This window comes from Pseudomyrmex gracilis, unplaced genomic scaffold (assembly GCF_002006095.1).
Source record: "Pseudomyrmex gracilis isolate BER0280 unplaced genomic scaffold, ASM200609v1 scaffold_99, whole genome shotgun sequence".
Classification (NCBI taxonomy): domain Eukaryota; kingdom Metazoa; phylum Arthropoda; class Insecta; order Hymenoptera; family Formicidae; genus Pseudomyrmex; species Pseudomyrmex gracilis.
The window spans coordinates 535,891-556,590 of NW_018020683.1; the positions used below are offsets into that span (position 1 = coordinate 535,891).

The following is a 20,700-nucleotide window of genomic DNA, read 5'->3' on the forward strand; positions in this document are numbered from 1 at the left end:
CGGCCTCGGCTCGGGTTGTTAGATCGAGGGTAGAGAATAGCAGAGAGCGGTGGCGGCTATGGTAGTAGAGACCGTTCGTGGTATCAATATTTTAAGGTTGCACGTTCCTCCATCGATCGCAGTAGCTTTTCTGCATAATTAATCACCATTCCATCCCCCGCACGTCGACTCTCGCCGTGCCTATCGAAAGCGCCTCGTGCACGTGCACTTGCAGAGGCACACGCTCGTATTACAACGCTGCTCTGCCTTCTTCTTTCAGCGAATCTCGAGAATCGCGACAAGTTAAGTGGATTTCGATTAAATCCGCGCTGAAGACGTCGAGAGACGATAGGAAAAGAATTTCAAATGTTTGTTCCTCTCTGAGAGAGGAAGAGAGAGTCCCGCGGGAACGCACCCGGTAACGCAACTCAAACGCGAGGAATGAAGACATTCCCGCCTCGTTTGCCGAGGTATTGTTTCGTTACAAATGCATGACTTATCGCTTCGAAATAATAAAGTTTGGAAGATACACCGGCGCCTTCGAAAGACTTTCTCTTCCCGCTTTAATTTTTCGCTGAATTGCCTCGGGTATAACATGCGAAATCGTTGTGACGAGACGTTGATATCTCCAAAATCTGTTATGTAAGTCTAACTTGGTGCACGTAAAAAAAAACATCATCCCTGTGTCGCTAAAATAAATTCGTATCTGATCTCGCGAGTCTCCAGAATATGAAGATGCAGCGTGCGTTTTTTTCACTTATGCAATTATCTCAAAACTACAGCCGAAGATTACGCAATTTTTTTCAGAAATGTTCAGCACTTACGCGCGCTTCACAGAATAATTAATCGAATCGTTAATTCTAGTGTGAAATAAGAGATTACACCGCACCAGCTGTGATAAGAAAAAATATTATCTTCTTTAAATAAATTTTACAACTAGATTTACCGCTTGTTTCTTGCGATAAAGCATGCGTTCTCTCTCTCTTTCTCTCTGTTGAATCGGAGCGTTACAAGATTTATCAAAGAAAACGTGGTACTTCTGAATATTTCAAATATTTGAATATAAAGAGCAAATATGAAAACGCGGGTAGAGATATAGAAAGGTTTCGCGCCGAGTTCACGCTGGTCGATGAACACGCGCGAGAGAAAGAGAAAGACGGAAACCGAACTTCAATATTTAAATCCGGATTATCCACAAAGGATAAATTCGAGAGAGACTCGGGGAATCGAATCGACGATCGTATCGTCCCCGCGACGATCTTGTCATCATCATCGAGTTGGATTTTTCGAGTCCTATTAACCGAGAGTCGAACTCTCGATGGGACTGGTAATAGTTTCACGAGAATTTTCGAATGTTCGCAGAAACCATGATTCTCGTTGTCGCGAAATTCGATTCGGCGCTGCGATATATTATAAGTTCACAAATACGCGAGATGACGTTCTGAAAATTCAATCTTTTTCATTATTCGCGAAATTTTTAATATCGCAGAATTCAATCGTATTTTTTTGGCGAATAAACGGACAATAAAACACACGTTTGTTACGTGAATTTTTTCATGTCACGAAAGAAAGAGCCGAAGCGAGCGTCGTAAAAAAAAGTATTCCCCCGAGCCGCCCCCACACGAGCTACACACGACGAGTATATATCCGCGTGCATGCAACAGTGGAAACTGTAATTACGTGAGAAAGAGAAGGAAAAAAAAAACAGCGGCCGATCGAGAGGGCTCCGCGAGGGAGGTAACATAGACGCACAATAAGAAAGAGAGGCCGCACAAGAGGGGGGAGGACAGAGGTGGCTGGATAAAGAGGGTGGCGGACGCGCAACTTGCGAGAGGAAGAGAAGGAAAACGGGGAGAGGAGAAAACGTTTAGAGGGAACTAGTATTGGAAAGAGTGAAACCGGCAAGAATGGCAAACTACTGTGGGACTCTGCATCTGTCCTAGCATATTTGATATTCCTTCTCCTTTTACCTCCCCTCGACGGTTTATCCGAGCTGCCGCCGTCGCCGCCTCCTCCCTCCTCCTCCTCCTTCTTTCTCTTGCATCTATGATGTCCGCGGCTTTAAGTCCATGTCACGCAGCACGAAATCCTACCCACACGTTTATACAGTCGCAAAACGTTATTACGCAGCATAAGTTTTCAAAGACCGCCAATATAATTGCGGAATTATTTTAAACGTACCTTCTGCAAAAGCAATGAAGCAATGGGAAATCGCGGTGAAAGTATACAGACGGATAGAACAAATTATACCGAACGAAGGGGGCAATCGTCAGAGTGTTGTTGTTTGTTAGAAGAACGTTTTTTTTTTTTTTTTTTTTTTTGCAGTTGCGTCATTTGTCAATATATTGCCGGTATATTTTTAAATAAATTAATGCAATCTGCGATTGAATTTATTCCATCGACACCGTTTTTCACCGTCGTTCACGCCGTTTTAACGCGCGGCATAAGATTCATTTGCAATCCAGCATTGCGAACCATGTATAGAACGCGCAGCTCACCTTCGAAGTAATTTACTTACTGCCAAAGGACGCGGCGGTTGCACACAACGTACCGAGCGACTTCGAACATAAGGATTCAGGCCGTTGGAAAATTTATGAGAGGATATTTTCAGGTAATCGTGAGTACGCCACTGCTGCGCGCGCGGTGCACAGCAGCCTCAGCGTCGGCGTCCGGACGTCGGCGTACAAAGAAAGAAGAAGAAGAAAAAAAAACGACGACCTAATAAAGAGTCGATCCACCTCATGGGGGAAACACGCTCCCCACGTCACACGCCCGGACACGGTTGCAAATCACGTAATTTCGTTCTTGCATATCATAAATTAAACGCGTCGATCTCGGCAGGCCTGTCGCGCGGACGGAAAAACGCGCACGTTAGATATCGTGTGTACATACACGCGAGGGATTACGATGTAATTTAGAGTCGCGTATCGACGAGAGATAATCGATCGACGAAGAGACATTAAAAACGCCGATTTCGGTAAAAGATCGATTTGTTCAGCTTCTTAATTTTCCCAAAATACTTTCGATGGAAAGTTACGAGCAAAACTTCTAATTGCTACCCGCGCAGATTAGGTTACATATCGTGCGCATCTACACAGTTTCGAATGCACCTCGCGTGGACGGTCGCGTAATGCAATTAATGCACCGAACGAGATCACGTGGGAGACAAAGAGGTGCAGTGGAACGACTGCGTGACGCGCTCGTTAGAGATCAAACAAATGAATTCGTCAAGCTCGTTCCATTCAAAGCTTCTCTCACTCACGTAAAAACACATGGTATCGTTGTTCGCGCGTTCTTTAATCTCGTGATGGCGAGAGATAAAGCGTTTCGCTATTAACGCGCCGCTTTCTTAAATAAGCATCGGTTTATAATCTATCTTTTGACAGATGCTGTGAAGAGGATTCAACGAAGACGTGTGATCATTGCGATCTTCGTTAAATGTGAACGTCGCAATTAGAACTCGATGCCGCGTACGATTCGGACCGGCTATAAAAGACGAGAATGACATGTACTCGCGCCTTTCAGAAAAAACTACTTTCCTAATTGTTTCAGATTCTCTCTCTTTCTTTCTCTCTCTCTCTCTCTTGCTGCGTTTTAACGATAATCCATGGAGCTCCGCGCATTGATGTCATCCGGAACGGAAATGCTTTTTATAGAGCAACTAATTTTCAATGGCCGTAAAACCAAAAGAAGTATCAATGTCTAGTAAAAAGAACATATCGACGCTCTGAGAGAAAAAAAATAAATTCTTTTTGTAGAAGAAAATTTATCGGTCCTCTTTTTCGTTTTTTAAAATACGTCAACGCGAGAATGACCGCGTGAATTTTAGATCGTACGCGCTCGTCCGGAACCGATCGTTTCATGTAACATTAAACGCCGGCACGGTTAGCTCGGCGTAGACGGAGAGAGAAAAAGAGAGGCGGTTTCCCGTCTTGGCGACACGTCGACTCCGCGAAGACGACGATGTTCCCCACGTTGCCTGCAGCGAGTCGCACACGCCACTCTTAATAATTCACGGAAGGCTCTATCTTCCGCGAGTGAACTATTCCCGACCGTGTCGCTACGGAGAGAGAAAGAGAGAGAGATGGAGAGAGATATTCGTCAGAACCTCGAGAGAGTCTTGGCGAGGTATACGCGCAATATGAAGAAGAGACGAGAGAGAGAGAGCGAACCGAATGACGAGATCGCGCGCGTAAACTGCGGACCGCAATGCGGAAACCGACGCGCGATTTAAACTTTTGACCCTCACACATTATTTCTCTTTCTCGTCCTCTTCGTCCGGTCTGAATATTCGAATAAGAGTCTCGTTACTCAATGATAATCAAAAGCAATTCATGCAATATATATTTGCATCAAAATATAATTAAAAATTAAAATGAAAGAGAAATGTAAAAATAAAAAAAAAATAAAAAAAAAATCAGAAAGAAAAGAATTTATCGCGATAGAAGCAGATACGATAAAAGATAACAAAGCGAGATTAAGATCCATGCACACCTAGGCATCTTTCACAGCCTCGCAGACAGATCGATAGAGAGAGAGACGGAGAGACGATGAGCGAGACGCACACACACACACACACACAATGGCGAAAGAGAGAATGAGAGGAAGGGGGAAGAATTATTGCGAAGTCAGGATACTTCTCGGATGCTCTACCGGACCATTCAAGTGCGATCGACCTGTGAAAAAAGGGAGGGAGGAATTTAACCCTTCGCCGAGCGGGATCCATTTCCAGGGAAGAATTCCACTCGATTCGCTTCTTTCGTAATTCGATTCATTTTTAATTCGGAAACTGATTGTTCCCTTTTTGTGAAACTTCGTGATTTAATTTACGAAACGTCGGCAAATAAAGAGTTTCTTGATTTCGCGTTACATACAATTTTTATTTATCGCGATTCTTTGCGCCCGCTAATTTGCGATCTTTCGCGTCGTTGTCCGGACGATCGAAAGTCAATCGGCATTACGTCTCTCTTGTCTTCTCTCCAATTACGCCGCTCGGTCTTTTGTTCTCACAAGTACCTGCCGCTTGTTGTTGAATCGAGGTGCACACGAGCGTGTGTACGCGATTATTATTCGCTCGTAACTACGAAATGCACGAACATGCGAGGTACTTGGTCGCGAACATATTTGAAAACGTTCGAAGTTGGCGAAAGGGCAAGCGGCGATTCAAATAATCTCTCCCCATATATGCGTGCGGTATTATCAGCAAACCTTATTCCCATCGATTATTAACTTTGACATTTTGTTCGGGAATACGCGCTGTTATTCACTCGCGCGATCTTGCGTACGCAACAAAGCGATGTATGATTTTACGTATACACACGAACACAACGAGATCTTTTCTAAATGTTTGACATTCAAAGTCCAAGTTCTTTATAAACATAAAGAATTTTTTCTCGAACTAAAATAACACATACAACTTTGCGTCTTTTCTCGCTCATTTGCTCTTTAATTAAAAAAAAAATTTTTTGCCTGAACATCGCGCACGATTAGCGGATTTGTTTTAACAAAGGGGATGTTACAGAAAATATAAGAAGCGAATTTCGTTATATAACTTCTTATCTGCGCGTCTGTCCCTCCTCGCAACGAGGCGAAATAATTTACATTCCAGAGATAGGCCTCGAAATAAAGCAGGCGCTTAATGAACGTCGTTTTTTTTTTCTTTTTTCAAGAGTATTACTACACGAAACGGGGAGGAGTGTACAACTTCGCTCTAATACCAGGCGGGCTTATCTAAAAGCAGAGACAAATCCCGGACATCAGATATGGCTGTAGGAGTTGACCATTTAATTACTTCTTCGGAACGACACGCGATCACGCGAACACGTTGGGAACAAGCTGATTATCGGCGACGTGAAATGAAATTGACGCTCGTGAAAAAATTAAGACGCGCGTGCGTTCGCGCTAAAGACACGCAAATAGAGAAAATTCGTTTAATTAATTACTTTCAAATATTAGAGCGAAAAACTCTTTTGAAACGCGGTCTGTTAGTGCGTCGTGAGTGCGTAAACCCCGATTTCGATTCAGATCTATTGCGGTATTGCACGGTCAGTGTGCCAAGATCGTGCGGAACAATTGAGCGTCACACTCCAAGAAATTCCCTGGCACCGTTTGTTGTCGCAGCTGTCCCGACTTTATGAATTAAACCGCCGGCCCATTGATATCGAGTCGGCAAAATTAAAATTAGATCGCGTATTATTAGTTTCGCGCTAATGTTTTTTTTTCTTTTTTAGAGAAGAGATCGAAGCCGCGACGATTCATAAATAATCGTTGATAATTGTCGCAGACAAGTTTGTTATTAAATTTCTAAGAAATAAAGTTACCGCGACAAATATCCGGATTCAAGAAACAAGCGGAGAAAAGACCGACAGCTGTTGTTTTTATTTCTTTTACGGCCTACGTTGCGTGCATTAAGGACACACGTAAACGGGGGAGGGAGAATCCCGGTGTGCAAAAGTAAAAGTTTCGTACTCGCGAAAGTGAGAGGAAGATGCGTTTCCCGATCGGGGGGTCGCCGAATGCCAAGTTCAGGGTCAACCTGACACGTTAGAGCCGAGGTTCCGCATTTGCATCGTGGTCACACACATTGTACTTGCGGAGAAGAGCCTACGATACACACTCGACGCCCACGTGGCCCCCCCCCGTTGAAATTCGAGGCGCGGAGGAAGAGACTCGACAAGCCGTGTATTTCACGACAACAAATTAAAACGTATTCGCGCAAAGAAGAAAAAACCGAGACGTAATTTTCACTTTCTCGTTGATATGATAATTAGTGAAGCGTTTAATTGTTGCAATTTTTTTCTTACAAAACTACCGCATCGTCAGGTTCATTCAATTGTCGCTATCGTCTCGAGATCTCAAGTCAGCGGCAAGAAGTCGATCGACTGATAGCGCGTAAAAGCATTTATACAGAGCGCGATAAGGATCATAGAGAAACACGCCTCGGGGGTACAAATTATTCAAGTCTAAGGCTTTTCCATTCATCGACTTCGGACAAACACGGTCGAACGGCTAATGCCGGAAGTTCTTAATTGGAACAAGTCGGTTAGGAACAACAAAGTGTCTCTTGTGGCAACTTGACAAGAAGCGGCGCGCACAGTTTGTAACGCGACCACGCACGAAAGCTATCAATTTGTAATATCTTTATTGACTTAATAATAGATAAAAATGGTAGATATTATTTTATCTCTCTTAATACATATTTAATGAGACACACGTATTTCTCTTTATGATAAATTAATTTTATTTTAGCGACAAAAGCGAGCGTCACGTTTAACGTAGCAAATTGGCCTATCAATTTGAATTAAGACTACCTCAAAAGACACCCGGCGACTTTTTTTATCATCGGAGCCATTAACCGCGATTTGCGCGTGCCTCGCCTGACAACCAGTTCCCAGAAGATACCTACCTTGAGCAACACAGCACCTGGCATGCAAGTGACTCGATCGTGTGGTCTGTCGCGTACCGGCGTTACGTAAACGACGACGTAAGTTGCGCGACGCTCGACGTTCATTTACAAGAAAGATGAGAACAAACTTAGGTGTTGATACTCGATCTTTGCAATCCGCTGTCTTTGAGGTGTTTTTTTTTACTGTTTAAATAGTTAACCGCTTACACGTTAAACAGAAGAATTTTTCTAACGTCCTTCGTTATGCGCCAAGAATTAAACAAAACTGTTAACATTTTTTTAAGTTATAAAATATCAATAATTTATATGTATTCTTTTCTATGAAAAAAAAAGTAGAAGATAAAGTCTACTTGAATTTTTTATTTATGAAATTTTAAGTAACCAAACAAGTTGTTCCTTGTGTTTGTTAAGAATAAACTTTTAACAACAAACATTTTTAACAACGCAATATCAGCGCAAAAAACTTCAAGACTAATAATTTTAAAGTTACGTGTTTGCTAATACTTTTTTTTTTTCATAAAAAGTAACAATTTTATGCGATTCCTGATACATTCGTATCTCGCACGTCGATTTCTTGCGACTTGTAGCTTTTCTTACACGCGGCGTTACGATCACACGATATTTTTGCGACAACGCGAAGTGAAGAAACTGCGATAAGAACGAGGATAGCGAATCGCAAACATGCAGCAGGTCGGATTGGCAATAGTTCACCAATGATCAATACCAATTCACGCTCGTGTGCTCACACACCTTCTATAAACACGTTGCAGTTATTATTCTTATTACACGTAGAATTGCAAATGGCTTTTGTCTGGACGCCAGCAAGGCGGGGATCAGATTTAATAGTTCTCATACATACGGACGGCATTAATCCGACAGACACACCGGGCGCGAGATCACATTCGCTTCTCTCTCTCTCTCTCTCTCTCTCAATCCTCTCCCGGCTAATCCCTACATGACGCCGCTTTTTGTTTCAAAGCAACACGGCATGCCATCAATATTATCCTCTCCGCGCTCTACCCGCGCGCTTGTAAAACAACACCTGCACCGCGCGAGTGCATCACACTAACTAAGCCTTTTCAATTCACACTTGACTCATTCCGCTCGTATTACGCGATGATTAATGAGACACGCAGCGATCGCAGTTTATTAGGTCGATGATGATTTCGTTATGAGTAACACACACACTCGAAAGTGAAACGTTGCTACTGCTTTGTCTCGTTTTTTAACAAGAAACAATTTTTCGAGTCTCGAAGAGAGTAAACACGTGTTAACGATTATCGCCGATTATTTTGCTCACAGTGTGAGCGAAGCATCGCGATTGAAAGTAAGAACGTGCAATTAAAGCGGCGGCAATAAAATTCCATTCGACGTCGCAATGGCAAAAATTAACGAGGGACGGGATTAATCTCGCTTAACCTCGCGTCGTGCAAAGTCGAGAGAAGGCGACGAGAGAAGAAACTACGCACCACGCGGCGTTTTCATGCGCGCGCGGGAAGGACCTAGATAGATCAACACCGCCGGCAAACCGCTGCATTCCTTTGTCGTAAAAGTGCTCTCGCGAACTCCAAGGACTACGAGTCGGCGGGAGCAGAAGAAGGTGGTGACGGACGAAGGACGCAAGGGGAACGAAATTTCAAAAAGGGAAACTCCGCGGAGGGACGCGATGAGGTATGCCGCTGATAGAGGTGTCGCAATTTTCTTGAGCAATCGTCCTCGAAAACGATAAACAAGATTATATTCCGCACCCTCTCGTACGGAATCGACGAGAAACTAATTAACCGGAGATATATTGATGGAGATTAACGTCGCCCTTTCAACGTGCGGAATCTTTGTTCGTCAAAAAAGAAAAAAAACACCGGCGAGAGATCGTTGCCTCTTGACGGCAAAATGCTTCCGTGAAATTTTTGCGCGTCGAACAATTCGGTATAATCACGCGGACCGTTCGACTTTCAATGGCGCTCGATCGTGAATAGCTAATACAGTAGTAAGATAATACAGAACACAAATAGCGCACGGCGAATAGATGTGCAACCACGAGTCGATTGCGCGCAATTACGCGAGTAATGAATTCCCGCCTGTCGTTGTAATTAGATACACCGGTATTGGTGCGCAACAAATGGGATTGTAACTGGGACATTCGAACATAAGAGATATTGCTTCGTAAATTTCTTGCGCGCTTTCCGCGGATTTACAAAGGTTTTGCTTATTTATAGAGATTGAGAGAAAGAAAACTCAAAGATAACAAAAAAAAAAATAACAAATAAATTAAAGAGAAACGAGACAAAACAGCGACGCGCAAGATAAATGATCTAAACAGCTGTCGGAGCAACACCTTATCAGGTTGACTACACACTGTCTATTCTATTTTCGATCTGTGTCATTTGCACGAAGCGGTTTCACTTTACTTAGCCGCCCGTTTTCCTCGAACAAATTACTAACTAGAACGCGAAAGTGTGTAAATCGATGACACGTATTGTTTCGCCCGCGGCCTGCGAAAAGCGCACTCGTGAATTGTCATCGCAAAACTCGTAAAAATAAAACAGTTATAAATAAATAAAAACAGAGATATCGACGAACTGAATAGGACAAGCGATCGCTGAATATGATCCATTAGCGACAGATATTTATTTTTTTCTCACTTTATTATTTTACTAATATTTTATATAAAATTTAAGCAAAATTTGGAAAATAATAAAATGGATTTTATTAAAATAACCACATTTTTCAACGTCGATTCCAGAATAAACACTTAATCTTTGATAACTAAAAATAAAAAAATCAAAAAACATAAAGCGTGAAGAACAGCAAAAAGTTATTACATTTTTACGCGTATTTTATTATTGTATGTATACCGATATAAAAAGTTTGTATAAAAATCGGAACTGTCCCGATAAAATCAGTACTCTGTCATCTTTATTTTTTGTTAACAAATATTACAATTTACGAGAAAAAAATATTATTATCTGTCTGCTCGGATTTAATTAGCAAATATGAAAGTTTTTCCATTTCGAAAGAGAGGAAACTCAAACGATCTAATTGTGCGTAGAAGGAAGTGAAGAATTACACAAATTAATTTATCGCTTGGCGAAACGGTTCGTCGGTCACGGAAACAAAAATATCTCATTTTGTCGGGTGAGACGTATCTACGATGCGCGCGGGAGAGAGAAGTTCTATATTTTTCCAATATTTAATTAAGAGTTTCGTCATTCATCGCGCGCGCGAGATAACAAAACTTCCAGCCGTTATTAAAGTCGCGGGTCTTCCGCAGCGAATAAAATAAATTAAACCCTCCGCGGGGCGAGAAACTAGAGCATCCGAGTTTTCTTATCATTTCTTAACATGCCGGCGAAGTTACGAGCATATTTTATGGTGCACGCGCCGCGCACCGTATTTAATAAACGAATCTACATAGTAGTCTACGACGTAATTCCATCTTGTTTTCCGGGATGACTCAATTTTATATTCGCAACTTTGTCGACCTGCAAAACGTATAGATGATACCTAAGTGTATCTTTGACCAATCCCGAGCCGCGCTATTGCAAATTGCGATTGCAAATACAAATTCACCTATAATTCTGTTCATTTTCCTTCTCTTTTTTATCTTCGTATTGATTACATCGTGCGTGGGAAAATATCAACGTCGGCCGCGAATGACGTCGCGCGACCTGTTTAGCGTAAAAACGCGAAGTCGCTAAGCTAGATTGTAAAATTACGCGAGCAACTGGGTCAATCTGCCCCTGTCCACGTGTTATTATACGTGCGCGGTGTCAGTGTTACGACGAGCGCTACGCGCTGAAAGTGGCGGACCTGCTTTCAAGTGATAAAAGTATAATCAAGGTTGACCAGCGGCGGCGGTGGCGGCGGCGGCAGCAACGGTCGATCCCTTTTGCATAAATCTTGAGACTAACTCGCGCGGGAAGAGAAATAATCAAGGCTAACCGTAACTCGCACAAAGTGTGTTTTCTCAAGACCCAGAATTAGCAAAGTTGTGTTTAGCAACAATCGGTCTCTGATTGCATTGATTCAACGCCTGATTGTTTCTCCTTAACGTTTCACGTTACAGGGTCGATGGAAAAAGTGGTTCATTACTCAAGAATATCCCCTCAGTCATTTTCGAGACTCAATGAAACGTGCAAAGTCGTATTTATAAAATTCTTGCACTCGTCGTATTTATAAAATTCTTTCACTCTAGATGTGAAAGTTTTTGACTTAACATCCCGAGTTGCCGGACGTTAACGTTGTCAGCGCACCTGCCATCACAAAAGGCTGACGCTTCCTCTCCGGACGAGAGAAAAAAAAAAAGTTTAGCCTACAAAGCGGTAATAAAAAAAATACACCTTGAACCATAACGATTCACAAAGAAGCGCCCTTCGTCACGTTGTCCGTCCCCTCCCCCTGTTTTGCAGGTCTCGCCGCGTCGCCGCCGCCGCCGCCGCCGTCGTCGTCGTCGTTTTCCACCCGGCATTTAGTGGAAACAACAAAGTGCGTGTCCCAGGCACGCGCGCTCGCGTGCCAAGCGAGCGTGTGAGAACGGCGTGTTGTCGTGCGTGTGAATCCGCGTGTGCCGACGCGGGCGACGTTAATGTTTGCAATCACAAGTTGGAAAGTTTTGTGATGGCAACCGCTCCGTCGGCCAGTTACCCTGGTAACGCTTTGTTGTGCCATTGTGCCGTGCTGCGGCGGCGGCGGCAGCGGCAGAGGAGGGTCGGCAGAAATCCACCCCCGATCGTCCGTCCTTCCTTCCTTCCTTCCCACCTCCGAGAAATTGGATGAAACAGCCGAGCTAATCCCTCTCCTCTCCTGTTCTCGTACCCTCAGCTCCACGATTGCCACTCGGGGACGAACTAACCTCGGCTTGACCTAGCCCAAACTGCCCCCTTGTATCCATCGCCAACGACGAATAAAGAGCTCACGTTTCCACTGGACCCGCGACGAATCCGTAATCCCTTCCAAATTCTCATTTAAACGAGCGATCGTCGAATTACGAAAAGGATCGAGAGTTATTGAGAAGTCAATATGCGCACATAAGTTTCGAATCTGTTGGTTTGCCGCCAGTTCAAACAAAACGATTCGTATAACAAAAGCAAATTAATTGGAAATTATTTGCTGAGAGAAAACAATTTAATATACTTTAAGTTACTTAGCACCTTGGAGCAAAACGAGCGAGACGAGAGAATCGATCGGTTGAAAGTTTTCGGGTAACAGCTTATGATTCAAAATGAGGCCAAAGCAAATTCCGATTTTGTACGAGTCCGAGAAGCTCGGTTCATCATATTTACGTTCCGTTCGGCGTAATGCGTAGCAGATATTGTACGTACAATCGAGTCGCTCTATCGCTATCGCGAGATATAATGAAGAAAAGCTCGAGTTGTATCACTGGGAAAAAAAAAAGAAGTATGCCGCTTCCCAAACGACTGTGTTCGCGAAGAGATAAAAATTTCTTTCAGACTGAAGACTATTAATAGAATTGTTACTCGGAGAATTTTTAGCCGACCGCGCGTATTCTGCGATATCGCAACGTACATATTTATACACAGATACGAATAGTATCGCAATAAATTATTATTTTCAGTAGAAGACACAAATTTTACATAGTGTTCAAGAACAGTTGAAGAAAATTGCGATACTATTGAAACTTAATTTTTAATTATAAACGTAACTCTAAATTTTGTTGTAATTTTAAAAATCTATATGTGTAAATTTTTAAGACATATACTACGTTGTATATTTTTACTATTTTGAGTATCTTTTATAGAGCTTTATGTTTAGACAACTTTTGACATAAAATCAACGCGTATCGTATTTTCTTTGAAATTCAGAACACTTTTATTTGAAAATCGAGATGTTGTTCAACCATAGTCCGATTGCAGACATCGCTCTCATAAAAATACATTCGATACAGATTTATTGGCGGAACAACACGTTTCCCGCTCGAGTGTGCCAGAAAAAAAAAAAAAAAGCTTCATATTTCTCCGCTTGTGCGAGACAATCTTCGCAAAGAACGAAAACCTCTGTATTCGCGGTGTTATTGCCAGGATAATATTCGCCACGGTTCTTTAAACAAACGAGATACAAAACCTCGTGTTCTCGTTAACGAGTGAAAAAAAAAAAACGATAATTTTCTATGTAAAAAAAAAAATCGACGAAGTCGTGTGACGATAAACATGTTTCGTCGGAAATATCCGCGTCGCATGACGCAACGGGTCGCGTTAGTTGCTAAAACTTCGTTCGGAAAAATTAAATTTCAAGAATTATCGAATCTACACATAAACGAACCTCTGTGTTTTTCGTTACAAAATTCTAGAAACGCTCGATATTCTACGAACAAATGTTCATTTCGCGCGTAACAACGCTCTCGTCATTCTACTGCTTATCGCGCGAGATAATGTCCGCTCTGATACGAGATTTTTCTATGGTTGAAAAACAACGATACGATTTTAATTGACGAACAATATTCCTCGAATATTGATAACGCAATAATAATATAAAAGTTTAAACGGTCTCGTAAAAAATAGAATGTTCAAAACCAATTTGTTTCTTTTTATATACGTTCACGCCAAATATCGCGAATATTTTATTAGAATAATCTCATACGTATATTATTTTATCAACACCAAAACTTTCCAAATGAGAAAAACATAGTATCTATTTATGTTAGAAAGCAATCAAAATAACCGGTTTATAAAAATACACATCGACAGTGAGAAAAACACTTTTTTTACTCAATAAGTTAAAAAGAAAAATATATTACAAATTTGTGCGACTTATCAGCAATTACGAACCAGTTATTTTAATTGTTATGATCAGAATCGGCGTTAACGGTTACTATACCGCGGTTTAGTGAAGCGCACCGAGTGACAATGCGATAAATAAAAACGTAAAAAAAAAAAAAGTATCCACGCTACCGAAGATATCGACTCGAAGCTTCTGCCGTCGCATGTACAAAGCGCTCACGCGGGGTCGTATCGCGTGTCGCTGGAGTATACGCGTGTATAACCTCCAAAACGCAACGCGTACACGAGCGGCGTATACCGCGTCGTTATACGCGGGATATTCTACGTAAAAAAAAGAAACAAATTCATTGAAATAGAAAGAATCTGAACGTCAGGATTGGAAGTAAACGGCGATCGCGATCGAACGCGAAGAGATACGGCGAGGATGCGTGCGACGTGTCCCACGACGTGTCAATGATTCGATCGAAATTAACCCCTCCGGAAGGACGGTTAAAAAAAAGGAAACGAGTGTCCCACCGGTCGGAAGCGACGCGTCCTCACGACGCGTGACGTATCACGTTCCGCGCGCGACTCTCCGCGTCCGTCGGTCGCCGATCGGCGCGCGTTTTCGGACAAGAGCACGATTATCAACTTACTTGCTACGTACGTGTTGTTCCCTGTTCTGTTCGCAATCCGCCGTAGAACAAATCCAATGTAACCCGGACGAATTCCGACGCACAAACACGAAACTTCGGCAATCACGTCGCAATTGGTCGCAATGGCGAACCGCGGGTGCGTTGTAATCAGCGATCGCAAGCTGCTGCCATCTTGCGATAACTCGAGCGAGATACTCGCGACGCCATGTTGGCCGAGTCGATTGGCGGAGCTCGATTGCTCGTGCGACTGCGCCGATTTACGCGGGAACCCGTTTCGCGCGACGCCGCCATCTTGGTCGACTGGTTCGAATCGAGATGTCGACAACGAATTGCTAATTTATACCGATTCTTTCTCGCTCATTTTGCTTGCACTTCTCGTAGAAATGTCACGAAATAATTATTCTTTGTTTTTAGAGAAAAAGTAAAACTATTAATTACAGAAAATGCAACTTGTAACGAGCAACTTGATGCTGTGATTGACGCAGAAATTGAAAGAGAAAGAGACAATATAAAATATGTACATCTCAATATAATTATGACGAAATTGCATAACCGACGCGCCTAATTAATCATCATACCACGATATATAAATTAGCATACCTGTTGCCATATTTCTCCGAATTTTGAGATCACATCAAACATGGACGTCGTGTTGTCCAGTGGATTCTCGAAGTTGTAGATCGCCAACACCAAGTATCACAAGTAACCACAACGTGATATTTTACGTATCGAACGAATATTTGACACAATCCGATCAATTCGCGAACAATGTTTTGCGAGCGAGATTCACTTTTAGACGGAAACACAATCGAGAAAAGCAAAAGCGCGTCTCGAATTTTGGTCCGCGATCTGCAACAGTGAGTTGGTGACTGAACGCACTTCCCAAACTATCGGTTGCGATTCTCGAAGTATCGAAATAATCGAGACGATTAGCCAACTTCGGAAGAGACAAGAATATTCAAAAATAAAAAATATATAAAATATAAAAAGGAAACAAAAATTGTTCCACAGGAAGCAAACTAATTACAAATTGTTTCATATAATTTGATTATCAATATGTCCTAATGATGATATCAACAAAGAAAAATAAAAAATAACAAACCGCAATTTTTTAACGCATGTTACCATCTAAATATACCATCAGCACTTTGCGTTTCAACCGCTAAAATATTTGCCGAGAGGGCGTTAGTGCACGGCCTAATTTTTTTCGCAATGCGCGAAAATTAACACCTGCCGCCATATTGTCGATCAATTTTAATCCTTTGAGCCGGAAAAAAATTGTCCGCATCGTTAACATGGATAACGATACATTAAATATAGATTTTACAGGAATAACTCAATACGCCGGAGGTAATTCTCACAATTGTCACGTATTGAATGTTTTAATTAACGTGTTAAAAGAGACGATAAATTGATCATAAAAATTGATACGTAGAATCCGGCGAATTTAGTATGACGAGTATCGATTTTGAGAGCGAACTCCATCAGATGGAGAGCAAGATCAATTATTACAAATCGAAGTTGCAAAGCTGCCGCGACAAGTACGAAAGCGTGCAGATGGAAATAGACGACGCGAAGCGAATGCAGCACAAAGCGAAGTTTGTGTTAAATAACACGCAATTGGAGGAGCAAATTCTTCACGAGCGTCTGAAAGATTTGCACCTCAACTACGAAACGTGCGTAAAGAAATCGGATTTCAAAGATTTGGACAAAACGATTCGCGCCAAAACGAACGAACTGGCGACGCAAAGAAAGACATTGATGGATGAGATAAAGCAATTGAAAAAACACGCCGACGAAAACGACAAGAAGCTCGCTCGCGTAAAGGTCATGATCGCGGAACAAGAAGTAAATAGTTTTTTATGTCGATCGCGTTTAAATTATCACACACAAATGTACAAAAATGCGTCTAATACATATATATTTAGTTTTGAAATCCTGTCTCTTTTCTTACACAGGAAAAGAATATAAATCTGTTCGAGGAATTGAGAACAAAGTCAGAAAACCTAGTGTCTTGTCCGGAAGATATAAAACAACGGATAGACGCTGTTCTCGGACGTCGCAATAGGGACAACGATATTTAAGATACATAATTTGTGATCAATGGCACTTTGTATATAAAAATATATCATAGATTTAATATTTATATAAATCTGATGTAAAACATGCTATTTAACAGTTAGTTATACTTATCGTTAATTTATCGTTTGCCAATATACAAATGAGTTATGTAACATATATACATTTATGTACAGTGTTTTAAAAAGTGAGATCTTAAGATTCTATTCGCTGTCAATCGCTTTAAGACAGGTTGCTAATTGCTCGCGCGTTTTTTCTAACGTTTGCAGCGCGACCGACGCGCGATCCGAAATTCTCTTCATATTGTCGTTCGCGACGCGCACTCGCGATCTACCTTTCGCGATCGTTTCCATCAGTATCTCGTTCTCTCTCTCCATCTGATTCACTCGTATCTCCAGCTCCTCGGTCGCTTCCGTGATCTTGTGCGCGTCCAGGGATCTCATGTGCGCCGTTATATCTCCCGGTGGACGCCTGTAATCAGAAAACGTTACGTTACATACAAATTTAGATGATTTTAATTAAGATGATCTTCCGATCGCGATCTATCATCACCGACCATGCGTCTTCGTTGGAGGACACGGTGCTCTCGTCCAAGAATTTTTCGATTTTTGCAAACGCGTCTTGCAAACTGTTGTCTTTCATTATGTCGTTCAAGTCATTGCTCATGCTCTTGAATAATTCGTTCATCATGGCTTTGTGCAGTTTTTTGGCGGTGCTGGGATTCGACTTGAGGATCGTGAGGATTTCGAGGAATTCATTTTCGCTAAAACAAAAACAAAAACATAACGAAAACGACGTGTCACTGGTTAAGCGAACGAAGATAATGAATGCGCTTCCCGTTGCGCTAAATCAACTCTTAATAATAACGTACGGCGTCATCCGGAAACTCAATACGAGCTTGCACGTTACGCGACTTCGAACTATTCGCTTTATCTCGTTTCGCAGAAAAGCGCCTCTTATCGACCTTTGAGCGACATATGCGGCGTACGTGTGATATACGTGTAAGATACGGCTCTTGCTTCATGGATTCCGCGTGGTGATCGAATTTTTCTTTGTCTCCGACGGCGGAGACAAAAGAACAGCGGTTTCTTCGATCACAAAGGACACTGTTCGACAAAGTTCTAATCACGCCGTTATTGTAATAAGCATACAATAGATGATTAGAGCACAGGATCCGACGTTGTTACTCGGCTACTCGGAAGTTGTAAAAAAAATTAAACGTCTGAGAGGAGACGTTACGTTTATTTTCGCAACTTTCGCACATTGTTCCATGTGCGCGAAAAGCGCCACTTACCTGGATCTTCGGACTGTCATACACAATTGCGCATTGTCAACGTCGATTGGGCAACGTTGTTTCTTGCATACTCAATCAGGCCGGGACTGGTGCAATTTGAAATCAATGCTACATATTTGCATTAGTCCAGACCTAACTAAGCACGCTTCTTGCGCGGTTCTGCGATCGATTTGTGTGTGTGATTCGCTTACATAATTAACAAACCTCCAAATCCTATCGATACACTTCGTTAACAAATCTCGCACGAAATCGGAAATCGGAACAGTTTGAATGTCAGAAATTTATATCGGCGTACGTGGACTAAGTAGTATATTACTCAGACTGCGTAGAACGACGGCGGCCGCTCGAATGCCGAAAGGATACCAATTCCCGGACTGTGCCGCGTGGAGCACGCACGAACGCGTGACGCGTGCACGACACGAATGACCGGCACCCGCCTCAGTCCTTTGTTTCCTCGAACGTTTCGTGGAATTCCTCGAAGGTCAAGTGGACTCTCACGAGGGGAAGGCGTTCCTGGAAGCGACGGCTAACGTCGAAAAGAGATCAAAGACACGGTGGATCACCGGCGACCGCGATGACGATCGCGATTTGACACGAGGCGTATATACATATATATGATACGTAACAACGGACACGCGAGACCACAAGAGTCAAAGAATTACATACAAAGGCCAATGACATCGAGTAACACCGAGCCGCGGCACGTTTGGGTCATCGACGACGTCGATCCCTCCTTCCACACGTCCTGTTTTTCGGTACCCGTTGCTCCGCGTCAATATAAAAGTAATGATTCCGCTCGTAAAAGAAATTCGCTGGACCACCGTCGAACAAAACGATTTCCCGTGCCGATTTGTCTAAAATAAGAGTATTTCAATTTTGCGCCAATTGTCGGCTACTTGTTACACAGATTTTTTTACATTATTTTATTCACACACGCGTTAAATTATCCAAAGTAACAAACAAACGCGTTGTGTTTACAATAATAAATTTGTGTGAGAAATTTGTAACACGTTAACAAAGCCCGTTAACAAAAATTACTGAAACATTGTCCGAGAATCGCAAAAAAAAAAAACCTAGGTATCAAAAACAATCGAAAATCCTACGGAGCGCAAACGGGATGCTGCTTGAGACACTCTCAACCGCATGACGTACTTGACACACTTCTGATAGCTGTTATTGCGCGTCGCGTGCTACACAAGAATTGCAAAGTGGATGCCACCACAACCGGATCTGGAAAAAAAAATTCTGAAAACAAACAAAGTTTCTACCGACCCGCGAAAAGAACGTGACAAAAAGACACAAAAAACTGAGAAACAACGTTACAAGTTGGAACGGTTTTTACAACAAAAAAAAGCGAAGGCTCGAATTGCGCTTTGATCCGATTTCTTGCGCAACCAGAGCTCGCGGAAGAGAACACTCGCGTGCATCAGAAGAGGTTAAGCGCGTCTGAGTTGAAGGGACAAGGAAAAAGAATAAATCGCGCGCGCGCCAAAATCTCGAAAGACGTTTCGCGCGCACGCGTTGTCCGTTCCGACAAGTTGCTCACTTCACCTCACGGACTCGGCGATGTTCCTTAGGCTGTTGGTGACGGCGATCTGGAACAACCGCGCGTTGTTTGGACACCCGGCTTCTCCGTCCTCCGCCATTTCCTCTCGCGGCCGTCTTGTCTCGGTATTCTCGCGCGATCACAAAGCGAGCCGTCAACGACGCCTCATAGTTAACGGTTTTTGCTATCGGCGTGCGATGGGATTTGAACCGCTCGGAAGAATGCCGACGGTGCGAGTTCACGGAACGACTCAGAGATGGCGCTCGGAACGCTCGGCGCTGCCAACTACAGCGGTGCTTCAAAATTCATTGGCGGCACTGTGTGGAGTGGCCGCGTCGTAAATTTTTTGAAATCGATTGCGATCGATAAAAACTTCGCTTTTCGATCTGTCGCAAGAAACATTTCGATCGAAGTCACTTCTTGAGGAATCACCCAATAAAACTTGGCATTGAAATTTTTGTGTTTTCAGTATTCGACAATGACGTTTGGAACGCGGTCTGTAATTGGTATGTTATTTTGACGTTTACAAAAGACCAGCGCAACCAATAAGATCGTTTTGCGCTGATGAAATTATGTCACTCCACTTTCTTCCCTTTTATATTTTTCTACTCAATGCCACTTTTTTCGAAGCGATCAACAATCGGAACCGGTTTGCGATCAATGGAGTTCAGTTCGTGCGAACTATTTGCTAATGTTTGCTAATGATTACGGCGAAAGTTCTACATACGCACGTACATTGCCAGAAGATATCGAAAGTGCAGGATAGCTAATTAATCCTTGTTATGCGATTACAGCATCGCGCGTCAATACACAATATAATTACTCCGTTGATGCGTAATGACGATTAACTGACTGCTTCTTTTTGTGCTGTTATCCGAAGGAATCTGTTGTGTTGTTGTACTTAAAAAGCAGCTGTTAATTGTCGATTGCCTTGTAAGACAAAGAATCTTTTATTCCTTACTGGTTGTTTTTTTTTTTTTATCGGGATAATATTATCCGCAATTGCGCTAATTGCTCTAACAAAT

The 20,700-nt window shown here is 42.5% G+C and overlaps 3 protein-coding genes across 7 annotated transcripts in view; 1 reads left to right on the forward strand and 2 right to left on the reverse strand.

The window, feature by feature from the left end:
• Window positions 1–14,885, reverse strand: part of LOC109855802 (heterogeneous nuclear ribonucleoprotein K) — an 86,866-nt gene extending 71,981 nt beyond the window's left edge. The window contains exon 1 of the mRNA XM_020430408.1: window positions 14,757–14,885. The gene's annotated coding sequence lies outside the window, so the exon portion shown is untranslated. The remainder of the gene's footprint in view (window positions 1–14,756) is intronic.
• A 971-nt stretch (window positions 14,886–15,856) lies between these two features.
• LOC109855806 (centromere protein F-like) lies at window positions 15,857–16,864 on the forward strand. 2 transcript variants are annotated; one of them, XM_020430418.1, is made up of 3 exons: window positions 15,857–16,106; window positions 16,192–16,604; window positions 16,715–16,864. In XM_020430418.1, exons 1-3 carry the CDS (start codon window positions 16,052–16,054, stop codon window positions 16,838–16,840), a joined length of 594 nt encoding a protein of 197 aa, XP_020286007.1. In that variant the 5' UTR covers window positions 15,857–16,051; the 3' UTR covers window positions 16,841–16,864. The 2 variants fall into 2 exon arrangements, with proteins under 2 accessions (XP_020286007.1, XP_020286008.1); XM_020430419.1 differs by having other exon boundaries at window positions 16,192–16,583.
• LOC109855805 lies at window positions 16,726–19,901 on the reverse strand. Of its 4 annotated transcripts, XM_020430413.1 has the most exons (5): window positions 19,681–19,762; window positions 19,233–19,359; window positions 18,796–18,983; window positions 17,392–17,598; window positions 16,726–17,306 (listed from the first exon to the last, which is right to left on the reverse strand). In XM_020430413.1, the coding sequence occupies exons 2-5, from the start codon at window positions 19,272–19,274 to the stop codon at window positions 17,039–17,041; spliced, it is 705 nt and encodes a 234-aa protein (XP_020286002.1). In that variant the 5' UTR covers window positions 19,275–19,359; window positions 19,681–19,762; the 3' UTR covers window positions 16,726–17,038. The 4 variants fall into 4 exon arrangements, with proteins under 4 accessions (XP_020286002.1, XP_020286005.1, XP_020286003.1 ...); XM_020430416.1 differs by lacking the exons at window positions 18,796–18,983; window positions 19,233–19,359; window positions 19,681–19,762 and adding exons at window positions 17,707–18,026; window positions 18,130–18,147 and having other exon boundaries at window positions 16,736–17,306; XM_020430414.1 differs by lacking the exons at window positions 18,796–18,983; window positions 19,233–19,359 and having other exon boundaries at window positions 16,736–17,306; window positions 19,681–19,901.
• Window positions 19,902–20,700: the final 799 nt, after the last annotated feature.